Here is a 24,954-nt window from a genome sequence, read left to right on the forward strand (position 1 = left end):
GCAGTAGTACGCCTAAGGCATTGCTGTAGACTCACTTGCCACGAGCAGTCTATTAAAACAAGTTGTGCAAAAAAGGCTTCACACTGTCTTCACACGGGAAGTGAAGGCCGCTGAACGTTATTTCTGGCGTGGATGGCCGGCGGTCAGAAACTATCACACGGGACGCTGTCGGTAACGAGATTGGCAACGCACACTAACGGCAGTTTGATCCCCGTCTAGCGCGCTGACAGACTGGGGGTAGCTCAGTTTACCCATACCGAAAGTAGGCTTTGACTTAATGACGTGTGTAAGGTCATACTTGCGGAAACATAGCAGAATATTCGTTTATTTTGCGTCTATACTACCATCTGGAAAGCAGAATGTGGTAACAGACTGGTCTATTCCGTAGACAAAGGCAGGCTGTGAGCGGGCAATTCTAACATCTGTTGGCATGAGGCTACGTTTATTTTTTATTGTTAAGCGTATATTACGCATCTTAGATTTCAATGAGTTTTGTGTGTCCGAAATCTGCATGACGCGATGGGCCAAAGCGATGGTAGTTATTGCCCTACACTGAGTCCTTAATTTAATACGCTTGAAACAGCTGTATTAACTCCATCAGCTACCCTCAAAGATCTGAAGAAAATACCTAAAAACGTCACTGACGTTATCAGTTGATTCGAACGTGCTTAAGACATCAGGGAATAACTTCTACAATGTACATGGTACTACAGGGTAAAAACTGTAGGAACACTGACGGATACATCCAGCAAATCATTGAGGATGCAAGTTGGAAGTGCAGCTGAGATGAAAATGCTGACACAGGAAAGGAATTCGTGGCGGGTCGCATCAAACTAGCCAGACGGCTGATGACTAAGAAGTAACATTTGCACAGTTCCGTGCAATATTGAGCTTGCTGCGCAGTATCATTGTACTCTTCCTGCTCTTCTGAAGATTTGCGAGAATGGCTTCAGTCACTAAGAATCCATGTTGCACAAAAGACAACGAAACGAATGTCACCGGCCACAAGTGACTGGTAACCCAACACCAGAGATAGAAGAACAGTAGTGACCAGAATATACGCTACGACAAAGTTAATTTTCAGTTTGGCTGTTGCTGTACTGTGTCACCGACGTGAAACCGACTTACTGTTTTCTGACATTTGTTACAAATTATGCCAAAATGACGCGCCTTTGACATGTATGTCAAATTTCTTGCAATCTATGAGTATATGCCCTTGAAGTTCTAATACAGAAACAACCGATCACGCCACTAGTTTTGTAAGCTGTATTCCAGTATAGCGACTGATCAGTTTAGCCCGTGACGTTTGATTTTTCATCGTAGCTGTTCACTAAATATGCAGAGATCTGTCAAACTGACTACGTCGCATAAAAAATCACACCATCTAAAGAATGAAGACACACCTTTAGTATTGGTTCGTGTTTCGTAGCAAGCTACAGTAATTTGTCATTCCATAATGCGATCTTCAGGTACGCATACGCTTCACATCGTTTAAATTCTTGCCCTGTGGGAAGCAAACTTAAGTCGTTGGGGATGCTAACAGTGCTTTAAAATGGACCAGGTCAACGTCAGATATCTATACAAAAACATGGTAGCAAGAAAGAATGATTTAGAATCTGTACAGATGTTAAAACGGTGCTTTTGATCTATCTTTCGTGTTAAACTCAAGTATTCCTTTAAAAGCACCTTTGATCGATCACACCGCGAACCAGAACTGCTGATAACATTTACCGTCGGCACACCGTAGCGTGATAAAGGAACTGTCTAGCCAGCACGCACTTGTTGCAATACCACCTAGTCAGGCGAATGTTTAGAGTTAATGCTGCTGGACAGAAGTTTAAATGCATTCCACTTAAAATATTGCCTTCATGCTTCCGTATGCACTGCCGTTTAACTACACACGCCGTGACGCCAAAACAGGTCTGCAATGGACCGCCACAATGTGGATTTTAAGAGTAGGGTCACGCCCTCTTAACTGTACGGAAGGGATTTGGGAGTCGTATGACCGTGGCCTCAACAACGCGACTCTTCCCGACTTACGAGCACGTGCGTCTAGAGTGCATGCCGGGGTTTTGTGAGGGTCGTCGAAAGCTATTCACTCGTTACCATCAACTGAAAGTTGCATGCTGATGTGAGTCATCCACCGAATTTCAGCGGTCGGTGTGCGTGAAACGAGGAGGAACAGAGTTCCATTTCCTGTTCTGCCAACTATTTCTCCTAAGTGGAAGAACAGGAAGTGTGCATTCACTCTCGTGACTCCGAATGAGGACGTACTTAAGTAGCGGTTCGAAATGTCGAGAAGTTGACTGCTACGAGAGGGGTGTACAGATTACATGTCCCTCTATACCGCATCCAATGAAGCCGTTTGAAGGAGACAAGGCAGCCCTTTAGCAAGGGGGTGATCATGCACTGGTCTTGTTTTTAGTTTAGTATGTACTTTGACACTCCCAACGCAACACTGGAGTCACTCCGCTAGAGTCCTTCCACCAGCATGCTTAGCAACTATCAAGGAAAGTTTACACCGCATTCACATTAATACCTTCCTCCAGCAGAAAAAAGAACGTGAAACAGTGGCCTTTTACGTATCTATCCTAACCTCATTTAGGATCACCGGGACCAACTGAACAGCCCCACCCAAAACTGACATACGCACTATCTGTTCCGCGCTTCGTTTGTAATACACGTTTAAAATGTTTGTACTCATTCTTTTACGTTAATTTATGTTCATCGAAATAGTGTTATTTTACATCCATATCAATACTAACATGGCCAGAAAGAGGAAATTTTTCTTCCGAGATACTGTGTCGTCTCGCACATCTCTTAGGTGGCAGCTTGATCTCCCCGCGACGCCCAGTCAATAATATGAAGCAAAGCAGGGAATCATCAGGAACAGCTGTGAGAAGTTTACAGTTTAAGATTTAAAAGAACTTATCAAAATTCCTTTAAATGCCTACATCGCGTACAAGCACCGAAATTAAAACAACCACTCGTTTCAGTAGTCAAGCCAACTATCTTCAAATCTAACTTCCAAATATGCTAGGCAAAATGTTTTTGAAAATATATTTTTAAACTTTAGTAGTTTATCTACATCGTTTTTTCCAAAAAAAATTCAATACTAATGTTTATGATGTCAGGTTTCAGACACTGCATTACTAGCACGATTTCTCAGGCCAACAACCAAGAGGACCATAATATCTCTTGAAACTGACATGCTTCAGCCACTCAAGGATCCACGAGCACCATGCTTAACAGAACCCACATATGTTAGATGATGGCTGACGGGATGCACAGTGTATTATTTTTGAAGAAATTTTAGTTTACGATATTTTGTGTTGAGTAGCCAATTCCGTTTTTGTGGTTTACTAAATCCATGTAATGCCGTATACTGCTGATCCTTTTCAGGTGCACAACATTAAGCTGCACCGTCCGTCATATCACGATCTTATTTCGGATGCTTTTGTACAACCTCCATCGTTTTGGACTTTTCTATGTAAGATCTCATACTTCGGCCGTCCAAGTAATGCCTTTCGGTTATTCTACCGTTCTATCTTCTATAGAGCACTCAACCATACGAAGGGCAGTCAATAAGCATAGCAACATTTTTTTTCTGAAAGCAAGTTTTTCTGAATTCCAGTGAGTCATTATCCCCACTCTTTTGGGTAAAAACCCTATATTTGAACAATCTCCGTTCCATGCGGCGGCAGTATGGAATCTTACTGCGAGGGCCTGTTTGCCTGCATGGTATCACACTACTTTACGTCTGAGCTAACGTCGAAACATGCCGAAGTCAGAAGGTACGAGATCCGGGATGCATGGTGCATGAGGAACAGTCCAATGAACTTGTCAGCTCCTGTCGGGTGCGTAGACTTTTGAGGCCTTGCTCTGTGATGCAGAAGTTAGTTTAAAATTTTTGTGGCGACTAACACGCTGATGCCCGTTTAATTTCCTGAGGTCAGCACAGTAAAATTCAGGGTTATCACTGCACAGTGAGGGAAGACAGCAGTGTAACCTCTAGAGTCCCACAAGACAATTGCCACGACTTCACCGCTTATAGAACGTCCCTCGTATTAACGTAATGGCATTCTTTCGCCGTTAAATTTTCAGCGTGTTTACCACAGATAAATTACTTTCATGTACGAAATATACTCCGCAACCTACTGCACACAGCATGGTGCAGAATACTCCAAGCATTATTAGCTAATTTGTCGTGTCAGCCGAATCGCATATTAAGCAAAGGAAAAATGACTGCCCTGTAAGTCCCCTAAACTATCTTCATCGCGTCAGCAACTGCTTCGCCCACGGGAGATCGTATTCGCGTACAAGAGACTCGCCTGCTACAATCGAGGCGACGGCACGTGCGATGTCAGCCGACAGTAGCCGAGCTGCAGCTATTACGGCAGACCCGCCTTCCTGGTATCGCGTGCCCCGCTGCGCCTGCCCAGGTGGGCCGCCCGCACGGCAGGGCAGCCGGCTATCTGCGGGGCGCTGCCGCAGACACGCCGCGCGCATTAAAATACCTTCCCTGGAAAACGGGCCGCAGATACCGCCACCCGCCGCCGATATTTCCGGCAACACCGTGCCTGTGTCGACACTGCATTCCCCTGAGCAGCCCCTCTAGCCGCATGCGCTCACGTGGTTGCCGACTGCTTCCCGTGCAGGTTACGCTGTAGCAACTCACGTTGTCGATCCGTCTTTCCTAGGGAAACTTCCAAGCCTGAACCATGCCAGTGACAGTTCCAGAACAAAACTCACGAAGATTTAGTGGAGAAATACGCGGAACGTAGTTCGCACAGTTCAGAGAGATTAAAAGGAATCTCACCCCCACCCCAACACCAAACAGCTATTGAAAAATCAGAATACCGGAATATTAGTAGCAGGTTCACAAATGTGAACACCAAACGAGAGCTATACAGTATAATTCACCTATCCGCTTCAGTCGTATTAATTATTCAAGTGTATGATTTATTGTGGCCATTAAAATTGCTACACCACGAAGATGACGTGCTACAGACGCGAAATTAGACAGGAAGAAGATGCTGTGATATCCGAGTGATTAGCTTTTCAGAGCATTCACACAAGGTTGGCGCCAGTGGCGACACCAACGTGCTGACAGTAGGAAAGTTTCCAATCTATTTCTCATACACCAACAGCAGTTGACCAGCGTTGCCTGGTGTAACGTCGTAGTGATGCCTCGTGTAAGGAGGAGAAATGCATACCATCACGTTTCCGACTTTGATAAAGGTTGGATTGTAGCCTATCGCGATTGCGGTTTATCGTATCGCGACATTGCTGCTCGCAATGGTCGAGATCCAATGACTGTTAGCAGAATATAGAATCGGTAGGTTCAGGAGGGTAATACGGAACGCCGTGCTGGATCCCAACGGCCTCTTATCACTAGCAGTCGATATGGCAGGCATCTTATCCGCATGGCTGTAACGGATCGTGCAGCCACGTCTCGATCCCTGCGTCAACAGATGGGACGTTTGCAAGACAACCATCTGCACGAACAGTTCGACGACGTTTGCACCAGCATGGACTATCAACTCAGACCATGGCTGCGGTTACCCTTGACGCTGCATCACAGACAGGAGCGCTTTGCGATGGTGTACTCGACGAACCAGGGTACACGAATGGAGAAACCATTTTTTCGGATGAATCCATGTTCTGTTTACAGCACCAAGATGGTCGCATCCGTGTTTGGCGACATCGCGGTGAACGCATACTGGAAGCATGTATTCGTCATGGCCATACTGGCGTATCACCCGGCGTGATGGTATGGGGTGCCATTGGTTACACTCTTGGTCACCTCTTGTTCGCATCAGTGGACGTTACATTTCAGAAGTGTTACGACCCGTGGCTCTACCCATCATTCGATCCCTGCGAAATCCTACATTTCAGAAAGATGTTGCAGGTCCTGTACGGGCCTTTCTGGATACAGAAAATGTTCGACTGCTGCCCTGGCCAGCACATTCTCCAGATCTCTCACCAATTGAAAACGTCTGGTCAATGGCGGCCGAGCAACTGGCTCGTCACAATACGCCAGTCACTACTCTTTATGAACTGTGGTATCGTGTTGAAGCTGCATGGGCAGCTGCAGCTGTACCTGTACACACCATCCAAGCTGACAATGCCCAGGCATATGAAGTGCGTTATTACGGCCAGATGTGGTTGTTCTGGGTGCTGATTTCTCAGGATCTGTGGACACAAACTGCGTGAAAATGTAATTACATGTCAGTTCTCGTATAATATATTTGCCCACTGAATACCCGCTTATCTGCATTTCGTCTTGGTGTAGCAATTTTAATAGCCAGTAGTGTATTTTGTAATGCGTAACAAGCGGTCGGGCCAGCCAGAAGTTGGCATTCATAACGTGCGGCTGCCCGACGGCGGACAGTTTCTGTCAATATGCAATGATTTGGAACTCTTACACTAACTGGTCCGACCGTATTTTGTGTTACCACACACAATTTCATACACCTGAAGACGAGATTTTAAAATCCCGAAATCCGTTGTTTGAATATTTAATTAGTACGACTTAAGCAGATCTCTAATTATGAGTCAGTTGTGGATGTTCTACATGCCAAATCTTGTGGTATACAGTAATGTTATCTAAATCCAGTAGCTTTTCCGTGGACGCAAGAACGCAGCTATTTGGAAAATCGCTATCTCCCCTTCTGTTCGCTTTCCCTTGCGGACCCGACCGTCTCTCTCTCTCTCTCTCTCTCTCTCTCTCTCTCTCTCTCTCTCCCCGCCTGACGCTATGAATACTTAAGCAGCCGCCACTCTGCCTGGCGCCGTAATTAATCCTCCTCCTCGGGCCGGCACCAACTGCCGCAGGAAATTACTCATGATGACGCTATTGGACTTAACAAGGGGCGGCCACGGGATTCCAGCCACCCGAGTGCTTTATCTATGTGGAACTCTGTGCCTGAACAGTGCTTACATAGGCGTACTACCCAGACATGGGACACAGTGTTCCATCGAGTGTATCATTATGGACTGATCATTTATGATGTATTGCTCGAAAATTGATCCATCTCAAAATGAGGCATAATTTTACGATATGAAGATGGCTCACGTAAGGATGAACGTACCATCCTGTCCCAAACGATCTCATTGCGGTTGAGCCATTTTACAATACACCCTACGAGGCAACCTATAATTTATTAGTGTGCAATGTTACTTCAGTAAGGCGCATTCTTGCTGCCTTTCGCGGAACGTAACTGTGCTGGAGGAATCAAACAGACCAAAACTGGGAGTACCACTTTGTACAGGACACAGGGATACAGCAAGGGACAAAAAATAAGAGATAAATGAGTTTAAGAAACACCACTACTGCAGGTTCATCACTTACAAACACCCTAGCAATCATTGACACACATGTAATGTGAAGCGGGATGTAAATTAAGTAATAGGATAATCTACCCCTTGCTGTTCCATGCGCAGATGGTGTATGAACAGAAAGGCTGTCGGTATACCTCTATCACTACACAACTTCTCTACTGTCATCACGGTCATTTATGGATGACGCAAACTTCTTGGCGTAATGGGCGTTTGCTCGCCGAACGTTTAATGTTAAGTTTGTAACTCACAACGTCTCTTGTGTTCCAGAGGGGTTTGGTTGGGCATTTCTGTACGCCCTCAATTTCTGCACTGCACTCAAAATTAGCCACATTACCATAATCTTAATGTACATGTGTTCGATGACAAAGCGAGGGCGTTTTGGAAGATCGATAGTCATACCACGGTGGTACCAGAACTGCTGGGTGGTTTGAGGAGTGAAAGTGCTATTTTCGTACACGGCAGCAGGAGGGCGCGGAATTTCTCGGCACCCTTCAGTGTGCCTAATATAGCCTCGAGATGGCGTCCTGTCCTCAAGGCAAGGGGACGCGAAGCAGGAAGGAAGGGCCAAAAACGCGATTATTTCCGGTGTGAGACCCCACGACGACAGACACTTTCGCCAGCACCACCCCAGCGCACACGTGAGCCTGTATCTTGGCCGACACCCTTGTGTCAGGAACGTATTCCACGTTCGACATGAGCTGCTTCAGAATTCAACAATAAAACCTAGCCACTCACAGAGCGTAGTTGAACCATGTTGTTGGGAATGTAAGACCTGAGAAGTGAAACTTCATTAAATTTTTCAACAAGCTGAGACAGCTGCACCTGGTATGGAAGGAACAAACTGATTGACAGGTACATGATAACTCCCCACCCCCGCTCAGCAAATACTGATTTAATTCTAGACTGGCGAAAAAATACATGAAATGAACTGGAATAACCTCTTCCTGCCAATCGATCATGTTCTTTTTTGCTCTGCGACCAACTGACTGCTACAGGAAGTGGGAACAGTCCCAAAATTTACCTTGCTTAATATTCGTGGCGACTTTAGATTTAGCTCACTGCAGCATTCTGTAATATTTGCTAAGTTGCTAGCATGCGAACGTTCAAACTATCGTTTATACTCTTTAGACTTCAATGAATGTATTCACATATGACCCACTTCCTACTTCGACAAACGTATTGCCGGTTAATTCGTGTATCATCTGGTGAGCTACAGGGCTTTCCAGGTTGGCAGTAATCAGTAGAATATTTGTTCAAGTACTGAGTCCTAAAACGCCCAAAAATATTCTTGCCAAATAATATCTAAAACATTTGGAAACATTATCTCCGATCAAAAGAAACTACATACTATGCAAAATAAGACCATAACATGTCACGTGGTATGGAAACCGATACACTACTCCATCACTGTACACCTAACTTTATAGCGCTATATTCCCCAGTGGAGACGTTGGCTAGCAAGTCTAAAAATGACGTGTCACAGCACTGATCACAAAATTCCGATGAAAAGCTCTGCAAGCAGCAATAACAGCCTAGAAATTTAAACTTCTCGGCCAACAACTCAGCCATGCAGCAACAGCGTGATTAATATACAAGCTTTTTCATAAAATCGGCTGCACATGTGAACGAGAAAGCTGTCCTCAAACCCAACGTCTCGCATGAATATTATAGCGCTATACCAGGCATGGTTTTCTCCAACGTTCACCCTTCACTGTTACATTATCCTACCCACTATGGGGCAAAAGTACAGCTAGAGCCATGAATAATGTCCCAAAACATTTTATAATTCGTCTTTTATGGAAGTGTTTTAGCGTAATACAGTCCGAACTGCTGCATTTCGTGGTTAATTATATCTGGTCTACTTTGAAGTGTAATTTACGTTGCCGTTGTACAGCAGATTTTTACTACTTTAATTTTAAGTAACAGTGGTTGTCGGTGGTCAGATTTTAGTCGATGCTACTACACCCACTTTTTGCTGATATGCTCCTGCCGCCATCTCATTATGCATAGATCAGTACAAACGAATGGATTACCCATAAAAATGAACCACATTTACTCTTGTTCAGTATACAAAGGTTCGAATGATAGACTTAAAGGATAATTTTAGCCTTTCTTTGCTGCATACGTGGAGTGGGATATTTCCGTGCAACATCTGAAATAAAACCAGCTCGTTTCTTACCCTGTAGTTGGTAGCCTCTTAATTTCTGTGGAACAGAATCCCAAGGCGGGCCGCTAGCCAGACCTTAGCCACGGTCCACGGAACTCCAGCTGCGCAGGCAGAGCTCGTACCGTTATCCTTCACAATGGCTCGCTGTCACCGGAGCCCCGTTCGATGGCAAAGACATTCATCACGGTCACAGCCTCCACGCTTAGTTTCAGTCGAATCCTTTGTGTAACATTTAACGAGTAGAATATTAACTCTCAGTGAATCTTACACCAATTACGGTCTTAGGTAAATGCTAAATGTTTGAATCACGTTTTACGTCAAAATTGAAACAGTAATTTAAGAATAGTTATGAATTTATTCTTGCGTATTCCTTCTGACGGTTTATCACAAACCTAGCCTTAACATTCCCCTAATAGCTCGTTAAAAGAGCTGTCCACAACTTCATCGCTCATTTGAACACTGCACACACTAGGCGTTGGTGGTGTTTCACCCCAGCCTACCTCCGACCTCTGAAGTAACCCAGCTACTTGTGTGATCTGCAGATCAACGCCGACTCCGACTCAGTGCAACATGGCTTATTTCACATTGCCAAATCGCGGACAGGTGAAACACTGAACTGAAGCAGAGACAAAGCCAGTTCCAATTTGGATATACATACAAAATACCGTGCTTTATTTCAGAGAACTTTTTCTCTCGCCCAGTTTCGATGAATTCGCGCTGATAAAACTGGTTACAAGAATTAACACACTTCACAGAGGCCGAAAATTTCTGACATCACGTAGTTTCTCAGTATTCTTTATGTACCATCGACGCGTAAACTATCATTTACGTTCACTATAAACCAGTTTCATATTTATCTTTACTCCGAATCTGACATCATCTGTGGTGCAGATAACTGCTGCATTCGCTGTACTTCGCATGAGTCACTTCCAGAAATCGTGAACGCAATAGCTTATCAGCTCGCCTTATTTCACTGACTCCACATTCTTTGGCAAAGTGACAAGATAAATGCAGTCATTCCAGCTGTTGCTTTCTGTAAGTTTTGATATTCATCTCTACCATAAGTAGACATTTTACATAGCTGATTCATTGCGGTTCCTGCAATGAGTCAGCTAGATAAAACTACGGCCTTTTCTTTTGACAGATGAATTAGCTCAATTACGTTTCCCATGAGACCGCTTAGTGATAAGGGTACTGTTATTGGCTGGTTACAGATGTGATGTCCCAGGTTCGATTCCCAAAGACCATCTGGAATTTTTCTGATACCAGCCTTTAACAGTGGCCATTCTGCTCCTTGAGACAAAACAATCTGAGTAAAAGCACTCCGTCTTCAGGCCACGAGTGGCCTCCCGGGACCATCCGACCGCCGTGTCATCCTAAGTGGAGGATACGGATAAGAGGGGCGTGGGGTCAGCACACCACTCTCCTCGTCGTTATGATGGTATTCTGGACCGAAGCCGCTAGTATTCGGTCGAGTAGCTCCTTAATTGGCATCACGAGGCTGAGTACACCCCGAAAAATGGCAACAGCACATGGCGGCCAGGATGGTCACCCATCCAAGTGCCGACCACGCCCGACAGCCCTTCGGTGATCTCACGGGAACCGGTGTATACACTGCGGCAAGGCCGTTGCCTACAATTTGAGTAAAAACGTGGCAAAATTGTTGCCACTACGAGTATGTTTCACCTGTATCACGCAGTAATGTTATTTGATAATTTTTGGAATCTGGTATCAAACCTATGAAATCTCTTCGTACCCGGCGTGGAAAGAATGAAACATTCTAGACATTAAGTAACTGCAATAGCAATGTGTACAGTGGCCAAGGAAACTTCAGATGCAGCTGGAAGCGAGAGCCTTCCTTAGGCGCAATATCGCCCTGCTTCCAGAACAGCCCCATTGCCCTGGGCAGGTCGTGACCGCTTTAGATGTCCAGTGCAGCAGCTCTGCCCTCCAGCGCGTGGAGTGCTGAACGCTGGGCTAAGAAGGAGCTTCCGCGCGCTAAGAGGATCTGTCCCGAAGCCGCCTCGCGTCTATCCCGTCGCTTTCTCTTAAGGCGGCTGTAACATTTTAAAGACCGCGTTCATCAACGTCAGGCTTCTGAGCGAGAACCTTCTGATACTCCATTAAGTAGTCAAGAGTCAATCTAGACACCAGAGGGTCGGCATAAATTTTGTGGCTAACGAGGAGTATTAATGGCAGAACCTATCTAGACTCAAGATTTCCATTTTGGTTCGTAATATCAAACTCCAAGTTGGCTGCAATCTTGTGTAAGATTTTTGCTCGACGATTTATTTACCGGGAATCTAAAAAGTGACTCATCTGAATGATTCATGCTTCAAAAGAGATAGAGAACTTTCGCCAGTTGATCTATCAAGACGTTCCAGCTCAGCTCATTTCAGGTTAGTCCAAGATAGTCAATGGAATTTAGTGGCCTGGCTGCTTTAAATTCAGGGATTGAGTACTACGCTCGGAATGAACAAATTTCGGCAAGTAACTGGCCATGGTCTATTTACCTGAGAATGTATGGGAACTTATTCTAGGTGCGTTGGAGATCTGAGTCCCCAGTGAAACATTTGACTTCGGAAGATATCGATTAGAGGACTTCGGAAACAAAGCAAAAATTAATATATTGAGGCTATTCACATTTTAAGGTACAAGGAGAATACGATACGTCCGAGTATCTTTTTAACTCTGCTAAGATGACACTTGCTTTTCCTTAAACTAGCTCAGATTATAGCCCTTAACTCGAGAAACTTTACGAGTGACCAGTCGCAACTTTTATGTGATTTAATGAACAGAAATAACGGAACGGCCTTGAAAATGAAGCTGATGTATTGCAAATTTTCTTGGGTCTGTACTTGCTTCATTTGTCCTTTATAGTAGGGGAAGGGGGAAATTACACCCCTTTAGAGAGTGAAAACTTGTTCGAGGCCGTCACTGCAAATCTAAATGATATCAAAGTACAGTAGCCCCATGTTCCTATCACTTAGGAAGATCAGATTGAGGACCTCACATCGTTTTTTTTTAGTTGCGCTTTTTGCATGTTTCGTCCACAGGCTAACTATTGTATGATGATAGTTTCCTAAATTGAATCCACCATACATGATTTTGTCCTGTAAGAATTCATATTACACGAATTTGTAGTCTTCCTCCTGGTTGAGAGGTTATTGAGAATGTAGGAAGACTGAGGGACGAAGCTGTTGGATACAGAATGAGATGTGGCTGGCTAAGGATGAAACAAGAAATCGGCCGCGCCCTTAGACAACGGCTTAGAGGAACCGAAGCGTCGTAGAAGTACGGGAAACTAATCTACATGGTAGTGGAGATCTTTCAACCCTGCTCTTCTGAAATACTTCCTGAAATTACGTCAGTATGCCAGTACTAAATTGGACCGAACTGGTAAGGTTTATCGTGCCAAATATGTTGCTGAAACATCTAAGCCAGAATCTACATCGGTAAGTACAGAAATACACTACTCAGTGGCGTTCACTTCCTTACGAACGTGGCATTAGCAACATTGCACAAGGAAGTGAATCGCCTATGGGCTTTGACAGATTGCTGTATTCCATTCTTCTGAGATGATTTGGAGGAACTTCGGAAAAAACAAATTTAGTCGCGCGGTTATCGATCCTAATAAAGGCCATGTCTTTCGGTATCATAGCAAAGTTTGTCTGCCGAGGCTTTTTGTACCATTCTAAACACGACGCAACCGTGCCTTTTTCACATACAAAAAGAAACCAGACAAGTGACAGCCAAATTATTCCCAGGTCAAATAGAAAATAAATTCTGAGCAACGTATTTATCCCTAAGCGACTATATGAATCTTGTGTGGCCGAGAAGCATTCAGCGTTGGTAAGTTTCCATCAAGCAAATACGTTCCTCAAAACTTTGGAAAAATCTAGAGTACAATATAACGTCTTAATCTAATATTGCAGCTGCTGTAGTTAAGCTCCGCGCTGACAAACCATAACATATACGCTAGAAGAAAAAAGTTTCTGAATACAGTGAATTAGTTCAACACTTAGCGGAAGACCATTTCCCTCTTCCACCCGCTGAAATTTCTACTTCACGAAGTATACATGTATCAAAAAAACATTCGCCTCAAAATAGACAACCAAATGATAACTGTTACACGTGATTAGTGAAACTATATCTCTTGCTTTACAAAGTATTCTTAGTTATCACCCCACAGCAAGTGGGAACTTCAACAGCCCTGAGAGGGTATGCCACTTAGAAGTGACGTATCGCTGTCCGTGGCATTCCAAATGACTCAGCCGAGCATGTTGATCGATCTCGAGGTCAAGCGCATCGGTTACAGGGAGGCAAGTCCCCTATAGGACGCGGCCAGCCCAATACCGGTTCTAACATGACCCGAGGAATCTGTCACCGGCCGGAACTGCACATCATTGCCACTAAATCGAGGTAATTATTCCAAGGTGGAAATTACTAATTGAAATAACGTAACAGACGAACGTTGAAAATGTAATCATCAAATATTCAATGCTTTGACATATTGGTGTACCGTATGTTGCAAGCCACGCCCAGGAATCTACAATGAACAAGATTATTTGGAATAGATATAATTACATCTTCACGGCTTTCAAAAACCATCTGAAACTTTACACTGCTTGTTATCCCTCCCACTACCTCACGCGTAATCGTGATTATACCTTGAAGTAGGACGTATTCATACGGGCCTTTAGCGTTTTCAAAACCCGATACTGAACAGCAGGAAACTACAAATACGCTGTGATTAACAGACAGTATGGAACTGATAGTTCCAGCCGGGAAAACTCGCCCGTATGATCTACTGAAGATTTTAAATACCTAGTTCACATGACTACTTTGGATCCCTATAACTACATAATTCCATGACCAGCTACGAACAACAGATCTGTAACCCAATTTTGATATAAGTACTTTCACATAACACTACAAACTTGTGATCTAATGGCTGCCGCTGCTGAGGTCTAGCTTTCGATTCAAAGCGATAACTTCACTCGTTTGGAGCTAAATGCATCGAAGACAAATACAGCTCAAAATACACTTAAGTCGCTGAAATTCCACGAAATTTTAAAAGCCCGCTCCATACTGCGTGCCACATGCGTATTATCCGCTATTTCTCCTCCAAACATCCGAACGACGCGAGCTTATATGTTGACTAACAGTAAGTTCAGTTATGGGGCAGTGTGTTGCACGCAACGTTAGCACGCGCTCTGACCGCACAAGCCGGCTAGTGCAAAACCCGTATCAACTGCCCTATTCGACGTGCTCGCAGTGGTCCGAAGTGGAAGAGCTCCACAGTTCACGCGATTGTTCCTCTTCCCCAAACGGGCTGTAATACTGGTTGCCACCACTGCATCTCGCAGGCGCTCTAACTCCGGCGTCGACAGCACGTATGTTTACGAGTATGTGCTGAACATTACATGCAACTCTCGGCTAACTAATAAACAAGCTCCTTTAGTTTACGGTCTAGACATACGAAAATGTTGAACAAAGAGTGGATGCAGTCTTGAGCAGTAAATCTTATCGTCAGTGTCAACTGATGGATTGACACATCCGATCTATCCACCAACGTTTAAAACCATTTTCTACTACAAAAATTGAGGCTGCAAAACAAAGCAGTAGAACTTACTAGGATTTCCAAATAAGGTATCTACTGTTCTGGTAAGAAAAAATTCATTTCGTGCTGTGCGGCAGCTAATGTGAGAAAAAGTTTTCAAATAAGCATCTTCATCTGCATGGCAGAATTTCTTAATCCAGCTTCTTTCAACACACTAGTTGAAAACTTTGTACCAATGAAACATTCCACTAGCACTGATAAGCGCTACCGGTCGCCAAGCCCTCAGGTGGACAGAGAATGGCCGCTTAAGCACAGATTCGAAGGAAGAAAAAAATCTGAGGTCTCAAAACAGGCGTCTTTGTCAAACAAGCTGCATAAATAGTACCACTGCGGGGCGTTTAAAGAAAGTAAAATTAACTGAAGAGGATAGGGGAGGGCACATGCATTCTGCAAGCCACTGAACTGTGACAGTATCACTTAACAGGGCTCTTCCCGTTCCATCAGTGCATCGGGCACTGGAAGACGAAATTTAATGTAGCCATTCCAGAACCGGATAAACACGACTGACAGGGTAGATAAAATTCATCTTCGGATCCTGAGTCCAATGCCTTATAAATCAGGCCAGAAGATCTAACTGGCTATACTGCAAATTACCAATGAAGTGCGTTATCTTTTATAGGATGCTGCATAATCCCGATATTTTTGGAATTTTGGTTTATATTCAATATCAGCTACGCCAGGAGACCATCGAACAGAACAGCAAAACGAAGTAAAGTTTTCCGGAAGGCTACGGCGCATGAAGCGGTGGCAACTCACCTCGTATTTGATCCCGGCGAGCCGCAGCCACGTCTCCACTTTGAGGCAGTAGGGCGACAGCGAGGGGATGAGCGGCGTGCGGGAGAACTGGTACAGGTAGACGACGTCCTTCTCGAAGTTGGCCTTGTGCACCGCGGGCGCGGGCTTGGCTGGCGCCGGCGCCGTCTGTTGGCCAGCAGATTCTTGCTGCTGCTCGGCCTGCTTGTTCGAGTCGGCCGCCCCCGTCTCCTGCTTCTCCGGTTTGTCTTGCTGCTCCTTTTCGCCCGTGGTGTCCGCGGGGGCCTTGTTCTCGTCGCTCGCCATCACGGGGCTTCCTGCGGCTACCGTGGTGGAACGCTGGGGCTGCGCGCTTCGCTGCGACAACTGCTGGCTCGCTGCCTGCTTGCTGGACGGTGCTCCGCTGTGCTGCGTGTCCACCACTTAGTCGTTGTGAGCGGGGCCGCTCGAGCACTGAGCGCGAAGCCGCCGGGCCCGCGACGCTCGCCCGAGCGCGCGCCGAGCCGCCGTGACGTCAGGCGGAAACAGCCGAACGCCGGTGCACACGCACCGGAAGTCTGGGCACGGCCCCGCCCGTGCTGCCGGCTACACGCCTCGCGGCACCGCCACAGCCCCGCTTGCCACCCCATAGGGCTTGTCGGCTTCCCTAGCAGCCTTAAGGCGCATTCCGGCCAATTCTTAGAAAATTCGCATCGCTAATGATTTTATTTCTTGAGGCCCCTACACACACACACACACACACACACACACACACACACACCAGTTACCAGTTTATCGGCTGACAGACCGACCAGCTACGTGGCAGCCCACACACATTCCAACCGACTGCACTCAGTGATTACAGCACCACCCTGATTCATCCATCTTAAGGTCGTTCAGCTTATGTTCTACGAGACCTCACTTAATTTTCTCGAAAACAAAAACGGGAGTTTGCCTTGGCTGCGTTAGAGGTAATATGGCCAAAAAAGCCGAGAGAAACCAGTGGGCCGCGCGGGATTAGCCGAGCGGTCAAAGGTGCTGCAGTCGTGCACTGTGCGGCTGGTCCCGGCAGAGGTTCGAGTCCTCCCTCGGACATGGGTGTGTGTGTTTGTCCTTAGGATAATTTAGGTTAAGTAGCGTGTAAGCTTAGGGACTGATGACCTTAGCAGTTAAGTCCCACTAGATTTCACACATATTTTGAACCTTTTTTGAAACCAGTGGACAAGGAAGTGGCTAATGCAAGGGAAGAAAGTCACCCACGTTATGCTACTTAAGGAGCTGGGAGCCGATGATTTTAGTAATTATCTAAGAATGGACGAATCACGCATTTCGGAGCTGCTGGACATCAAACCATTCTTAACGAAAGATAAATACAGTCACGAGAGGGGCTGCAAGCTGCAAGGAGAGGCTGTTAGCAACATTACGATTTCTAGCCACTGGCGGAAGTTACGAGTTCCTCAGATTCACTGCTGTTGCATCCTCACAGTTAAAACGATTCCTGAAATCTATAACGTGATTTATACTTGTCTGCGGAAATACATATTGGTATAGTAAAATACGTAAAACAGAAGACGTTCATGTAAACGACATTAATTTGTTTATGTATGGAGCATAAAAGATGTAGGACAGACCAAAACAAAAAACAAAAACAAAAAATGCATACCTTAAGAGCTATGAGCACTTGTTCAATAGAGGAGACGTGTTTCACATTAGCGAAGATGAAGAAGTGCTCACAGCTACTCATTTAGGCATTTTTGAGCCCATGTTTACTGGACATTTTTTCTTTTTTTTGGTCCATACTACCACCTATGAAAGCTTACAATCTAAGCAACAACAGTACCAGTACATGTATTCCACAGTCAGAGGTGTCACAATGGTTTTCGCTTATGACTTTCGACTAGTTTGTTTCCTTTCCGGGTCTCTTACCTCAGATTGATACATTTACCCTGTATTACAGGTTTTAGGTTTTATTTCCGATACTTATCAGAAATGAAATCTAATTCTGATACGTATCAGTTAAAACGTAAAAACCCAAATATAGACGGTCTATAGACGTTTATTCGTAAAATATACTTGCTTCACTGGTATAAGTGTAAAAAAGTCGAGCCCATATCCAAGAAGAGTAAGGTATGGGACTTTTTTTCTTTCTTTTTTTTTTTTTTTTTTTTTAACAGTTCTAACAGCTGTTGCATACTTGTTAGGTGATGTGCACCACCAAAATTTGTATCTTTCTTCTACTCATCTGAAATGAATTTCTTAAATTTACAACAGTACCTTTTATGCTAGATACATAAAGATACTAATAATTTTAGTACGAACATCTTTTGTTTCATTTATTTTGCTTTACCGTGATGTATTTTCTCAGGAAAGTATAAATCACGCTGCTGGTTTCAGGAATCATTTTAGGTAATAATTCTGGGGATATAACAGCACTGAATTTGAGGTCCTCCTAAATTCTGCCAGTGACTAGAAACTGTATTGGTATTGTAGCCAACAGCCTCTCCTCGCAGCTTACAGCTTCTCTCATGACTGTATACTTTTTCATTACGAAAGTTTTAATGATATTTAGCAGCTCTGAAATACACGTTTCATCCTTTCTTAGATAATTACGAAAATTACCGGCTCCCAGCTCCTTAAGTAAGAGGTGGGTGAAGTTCTTTCTGCGCATTAGCCACTTCTCTGGCCACAGCTTTCTCTCGGCTTTCCTTGCCTTGTTAACTCTAAAACAGAATGAAAATGCCGATATTTCTTTCTCTGTAAAGCCAAATGTGCGCGCCCCTCCTGCAGGAGGTTCGAGTCCTCCCTTGGGCATGGGTGTCTGTGTTGTTCTTAGCATAAGTTAGTTTAAGTAGTGTGTAAGTCTAGGGACCGATGACCTCAGCAGTTTGGTCCCTTAGGAATTCACACACATTTGAACATTTTAAAGCCATCGAGAATGTCGTGAAACATAACCTCGATGAATTCATACGATATTGCAATGCTTGTGTTATTCCGAATTACGATGCCATGCATGCATGTCCGAAGGAACTTTGCATCGTATTTCTGAATAAAAAAAGCATTGCAATATCGTATTTATCCGCCGAAACCGGGTAAGCGACTTTCAAGTAACATATCTTCCCTGTACGGGAATATACGTAACTGATTACGAGTACAGGTTGTAGACACGTGGATGACGACATATGAAAGTTTGGGTGTAGCCATGAGTCGTGCACGGATAGTCAAATGGTAAGGCGACCGTTCGCGATAAGCGGAAAATCCGGTTTCGAGTCCTGGTCCTGCACTAATTTTTATTGTCGTCATTCCATTATTCAGTTGATTGTTGCCCCTATTCGCAACTGCGAACACATTTCATGTATATCAATGAACTTAAGATAGATAAACCACAACAGGATGGAGCTGTGATAGCAGAGTGCAGTCGGTCGGGACGGGTGTAGGCTGCCACAAAAATGGTCCATCCGTTCGTCGGTCAGTAAACTGATGCGTGTGTAGGGGCCTTTAGATTTGTGCCTCCAGCGCTCGGAAGCATTTCGGACAGCAGGATTTCTCCAGCTAACTCGATCAGGTGCCAGTTTTACAGCGTCCTTGCAGTTCATGTCCACGCGTTTAAGATCCTTAGCAAAAGACCGTGTCCAGGTGTCACTTCGTCGTTCCCTACTTCTGTATACATCCATTGGCTTCCACAATAGTGCGCGATAACTGATGTTCAAAATTTACCTCAAGCATTGTTGGTAAAAAAACACTGAGTTCGTGTGCCGATTTTGTTGACATTTTCCGGGTCTCACATGCGTATGCTGCCATCGATAGGGTGATGGAGTACAGCTGAAGCTTTCGAAGCTTTGCGGACATACCTATTGTCTGCCATATGGATCGCATTCGTGATCACATTGCAAGATGATTTCCCAATTCTGCTGGTGATGTCTGCATACAAGTCCCCATTCCTGCATATAATCCTGCTGAGATATTGAAATCGATCAACCTCTTATAGGACCTTCTGTTGCGCTATAATTTGAGTAGTTAAATTTCCACTTTTGATGCACATTGCTTTTGCTTTATTAAATTTTTTCCTACAGAAATAGTCATTCCATCCACCTTGCTAATCATTAGTTGTAAATTTTGTGTGATTTCTTCCGGAATAATAATGGCATCAGGAAAACCAAGGCCTGTGAATCCAGTTGGTCAATGTTGGACTTGTCCACAGTGGTAGTAGAGCTACGTTCATACGAGCACATTTTGTTTGTGCAGGTTGCCACATCAGGGGTAGGTTTGCACTCAGGAGGCAAACCTATTGTTTTTCTTTGATTGTCAGGTACTTAACCTATTGTTCTGTTAAGTGCTTTTCCATGTCACCCCCATTTCCTTTTGATTGACAGGTACTTAACCTATTGTACCCCCCCACACCCTCCCCCTCCCCCAACCCCTCCCCCCTCGCTGCTACAGGCACACTTTCAGGTCTGAGTTATTGGAATAGACCCACCTCTCACTCTTATCAATTTGATTGACTACTTAATTAAATTCATCAATTAGTTAACATCCCTGGTGAGAATGTGCCACGCCCCCTGCCACGCCCACCTGGACTTGGAATCAATTTTTGTGAGTGCCACGCCCACCTGGACTTGGAAGGAAATAGTTATTATCTACCACGATGCTCAACAGACCGCCACATACCCCTACAAACCCATGTTGATGGGCTAGTGTGTACTAATGTGCACTAATATGCACTAACGTCTACTAATGTGTAGTAACGTGCACTAGTGAATACTAATGTGTACTGACGTATAATAGCATGTACTAATGTGCACTAACTTGAACAGCGCATGACGTCATCCAAGATGGCGGCTATGACGTCAGCTGATGACGCAAGTACCGTTATCCAAATGGTGGCTTTTGGCGGTAAAGTGCCATGCCTCCCTACCCCGAAAAATGGCGCGAAGTTCAAATTCCAACATGGCAATGCAACCTCTACTAACCTAAGAAAATGGCGGGAAGGTAGGTCACATTGACTACTTTATTAAATTGATCAATTAATTAACCTCTCTGGTGGGAAAGTGCCACGCCCCCTGTGATGCCTTCTGTGAAAAATTCAAATTCCATCAGGACAATGCAACCTCTACTGACCTAAGCTCTCTGGTGGGAAAGTGTCAACCCCCTCCCCCCCCCCCCCCCCGCCACACCCCACTGGTAGGAAGTTCAAATTCCATCAGGAAAGTGCAACCTCTACCAACCTAAGAAAATAGCAGGAAAAAAGGGCACCTCTAATAACCCAAATCATCCGACCACCACCTCTTCCTAGGAATTAGCGGGAAAAAGACTCAGTTGATCGATCATTTGGAGGATATTCGATTGTAGTGTATGGTATACTGTGTAAACAATTTAGACATTGTGTGAAATATTGTTTTTTTAAACAATTTAAGGGATTCAGTGCATTGTATGGAATATAAGTAAATTAGTGGAAAGGAAGGATCTCATAACAGGAAATTCAAGCGTCTCTGCTGCTTGGAAACATGTAGGTCTTGCAAGAAGCAATTATATGGGGCAAACATGCTATATATCCTAATGTTTGGCACTGTACTTCGGGTGTCTTAACCTAATGTTTGGGCCCTTGTCGGCACTTAACCTATTGTTCCATTAACTGGTTTTCCATGTCACCCCCCATTTGCTTACACTATTAAACCGCCTTTGATACCAAATTAAGTAATCAGTTATGGCCTTTCACCATTTTCTAGTACATGTCTTGAATTTCACATGCTTTTCAAAGCCATTTCTGACGGATCGTCATTTGTCACCCATCCCCTTAAACTATTGTACTGCATTTTACATAAAAATTATGCAAATTAACGTAGTGTTCTGCACATAACCTGCTGTTCTGCTACATGTCACCCACTCACGCATTCCCTCCCATTAACTACTGTACCGCTAACACCACATTGATATAAAAAATTTATGCAAGTTAATTAAATCGGTATTCTTCACATGTATGGGGTAGTTCTTCCTAATTCGCAGCATCGTATTGGTTGGTGAAATCGATGGAATATAGTTTAAACAAAAGTTTGCTGATAAAAACACATCCCACCACTCGATGCCCGACGCCGACGCCGCCCCCGCCGCAGCCGCCACCGCGAGCCACTGCCGGAGGCAAGCCGGCGCGAGCCATCGCTGTCACACCATTGCAGGTGAAAGTTGGGTATATTTTCGTGTATAAAATTAGAATTCTTCGAGTGTTATACTGACATCACAGAACTCCAAGGCGCACTCACACTGGTCCCATACGCGATGACGTATAGCTGTGGTATGGTCCAGCACCGAGAGGGATGTTCCAATGCTTCCCAGAATAACAAAGGATACATCGTTCCTAGCGATCCTTTCGCCATAGTTTTCTTCAGTCAAGACTATCAGCGGTAAAAGTATTTTGCACAGATCTCTAAATTGCACTGACAGTTAAACACCACAAAAGTTATCTACAGATCATCAAATACATACAAGACTCACAAGAATATTGAAAGCCAGGAAAATATTTACCAGTGTAACTACAATTAAATATTACGATTGCTGCTACAGTCTGACATCGATCAAAGTACAGGTAATGTCTCCTGTTGACGGCTGTGGTTCTGGAACGACTCTCAGTATGTATAGCGAACTCTTGCAAATTGCATAGTGTCCCACAAATACTTAATGTGCGCTTTTGTAGGAGTTTTCGTGTTGTCTCAGCTTGTATGCACGGAAATTCTTGCCATAACAGAACCTGTATGGAAAAATAGCGCAGAATAACGTGGCAGCCCGTCCATCACTTGTTACCCATCCTGCTTTCAACATACACAAACGTTCTCTCCGCTAAAAGCCTGTGCATGCTCGTGAAAACACCGTTAATCATAAAAGCATTGTTATTGTTTGGAAAGAGAGCACTCTCTAAGCGCAGACGGGGAAATCAGAACAATTACGCAAACAGAATTAGAAGCACGGAAGAGAAAAAAATGGCTGGAATTTTCGGTATCCTACAGCTGCAGGTCTGGAGATGTCCTAATGCCACAGTGGCATATGAGTGACGGCATCCCTGCCAGAGATGGATGGTCTGCTTCAACTTGCCTTTGAACACTTGCTTTCTCATAACTTTCTGTACATACCTTGTTTCCATCTTGCTCAAGTCAGTTTGTAGAGGCTCCTATGTCCCAGCACAATGGATGTGTTGTGAATGAATAAAGCATTATGATCGTATTTTGTACAGATCACCATACTGCATCGACAGTTAAACCCTGTAACGTACCCAACATATCGTGAAATACGGAAAGACTCTTACTCAATTACATTGCTCTCTCACTGATGACAGGAGCTTGAATATTAGAGTGCAAAACAGATCTCCAACCCAGCAATATATCACCATGTACTGTGTCGATGTAATAAACATACTTTTCCTATCCTGCGCCATAGAAAATCATCCCTTTTACATGACCTGTAGATACACCACGAAGGCAGACAGCACCATATATACTCCTCACAGCACTGGATATTTCCATGTGAGGTCGGTGGCCATCAACCCCCGACGGGTGTCACTCTCAGAGCTGTTCTACAAATTCGGACTCGTTTCTCCCTTGGTACAAACACGTTACTGTTTCTGGTAAAGATCTGCTTGCTTGCTCACTTTTCTACACACATCTCCAGACTCAGGGTTTACAAGAACACACGTATTTTCGCATGGTTCACCATAATATTATACCATTTTCGCGGTACTTCTCGATATCGAGCACACAGAAGTATCCTACCAATCGCTCACGCAACGTAATTCCGAAGATATCGACTGGAAATTATTTCTCTACAAAACCCGAAGCTTTAGCTAGGTGGTTGAGTGCTGTAAACCACTGACTAACTAGAAATGTATGACATCTGCAAACACATTTATGCGGAAACTCGAGAAAAATAGAGAAAAATGATATTTCTAGTCACAAATACTGATGCTGGTGATGTAGCAGATTCCAAATCATCCCTATAATTTACAAGGTCAACTAAGGAGTGTCTCATGTCTAGAGATCCGGTAAATGTGTCTTGCACATGCTAGATGCACACACCACAATCGATTTTCCCTCAACTAAATAAAGGCGCGAAATATGCAGAAGCAGTCAGCCGAACAATTTATATGGGAGGGAATAATGGTCCAGCGCAACACGCCTCCATATTCAATCTCAAATTTCCATGCAATCACGAAAGCTATACAACACATACTAAGTATTAGTTCGCTATTCGGTAGTCTAGAGGACAATACGTTAATTCGTCTACATTCCTACTCACCAACAGGCCTCTCCATTCTGATAGCCCGTACTGTTAAAGGAAAACCTGAATAATCCCCACACAGGTCACGGGCCCTGCAGGCCGAGCATGCTCAGGTAGAATCAATCATCCTAAGAAATCGGTAACATATATATTTTATCCCTGCACTTACAACTAAATCTTACAATCAGTCTCAGTTGAACATTTGACACTGAGCGAATTATTGGAAATACACCCTGTTGACGACTATGGATCTGGGAATAGGAATATCAGTACCATTCTTATGACTTGACATATTCTTCCCTTTGCTATCACAGTACTAGACGGCAAATCCATACGTCCCTTATGAATGGACATAGTCATTTCCTTTGCATATGTTGAAACACAAACACAAACTTCATAAGCCTGCTGCTCAAGGCGAACCTATCACGCACCCCCTACTACTAAGTATAACACTTCGTCAAAAACTGATTACCTACAATACAGAATACTACTAAGAGAAAATCAGCGCTGGGTGGACAGGTCTCATAAGTTTTTCTTGTGAGTGATACCACTGTGTCTTAGAAAGAGAGCCGTAATCATCTCATATGTTTAAAAAACCCTATTACAACAACCACTGTATGTTATTGCCACAAGCAGACTTGGCTCTACAGGTGCACACAAGTATCCATGTTAAAGGCTATACTTGCTTTATAAATCCACATATGAGGTTACCTACGAATCACGTGGGTTTTCCAGACAAATATCGAGACCGTGATAGCTGGAGTGTATATTATCACACCAGCAGTGCGCTTACATGTACCCCACGATGCAGCCTCGTGATAAAATCGCT

General features: G+C 44.2%; 1 protein-coding gene across 1 annotated transcript in view; it reads right to left on the reverse strand.

Moving 5' to 3' along the window:
- Positions 1-16,336, reverse strand: part of LOC124712967 (failed axon connections) — a 153,665-nt gene extending 137,329 nt beyond the window's left edge. Inside the window, exon 1 of the mRNA XM_047242913.1 lies at positions 15,891-16,336. Within this exon, the coding sequence (XP_047098869.1) occupies positions 15,891-16,193 (303 nt within the window). The 5' untranslated portion in view covers positions 16,194-16,336. The remainder of the gene's footprint in view (positions 1-15,890) is intronic.
- Between the last annotated feature and the right edge of the window lie 8,618 nt (positions 16,337-24,954).

The sequence above is a fragment of the Schistocerca piceifrons genome, chromosome 1, assembly GCF_021461385.2.
Source record: "Schistocerca piceifrons isolate TAMUIC-IGC-003096 chromosome 1, iqSchPice1.1, whole genome shotgun sequence".
Taxonomy (NCBI): domain Eukaryota; kingdom Metazoa; phylum Arthropoda; class Insecta; order Orthoptera; family Acrididae; genus Schistocerca; species Schistocerca piceifrons.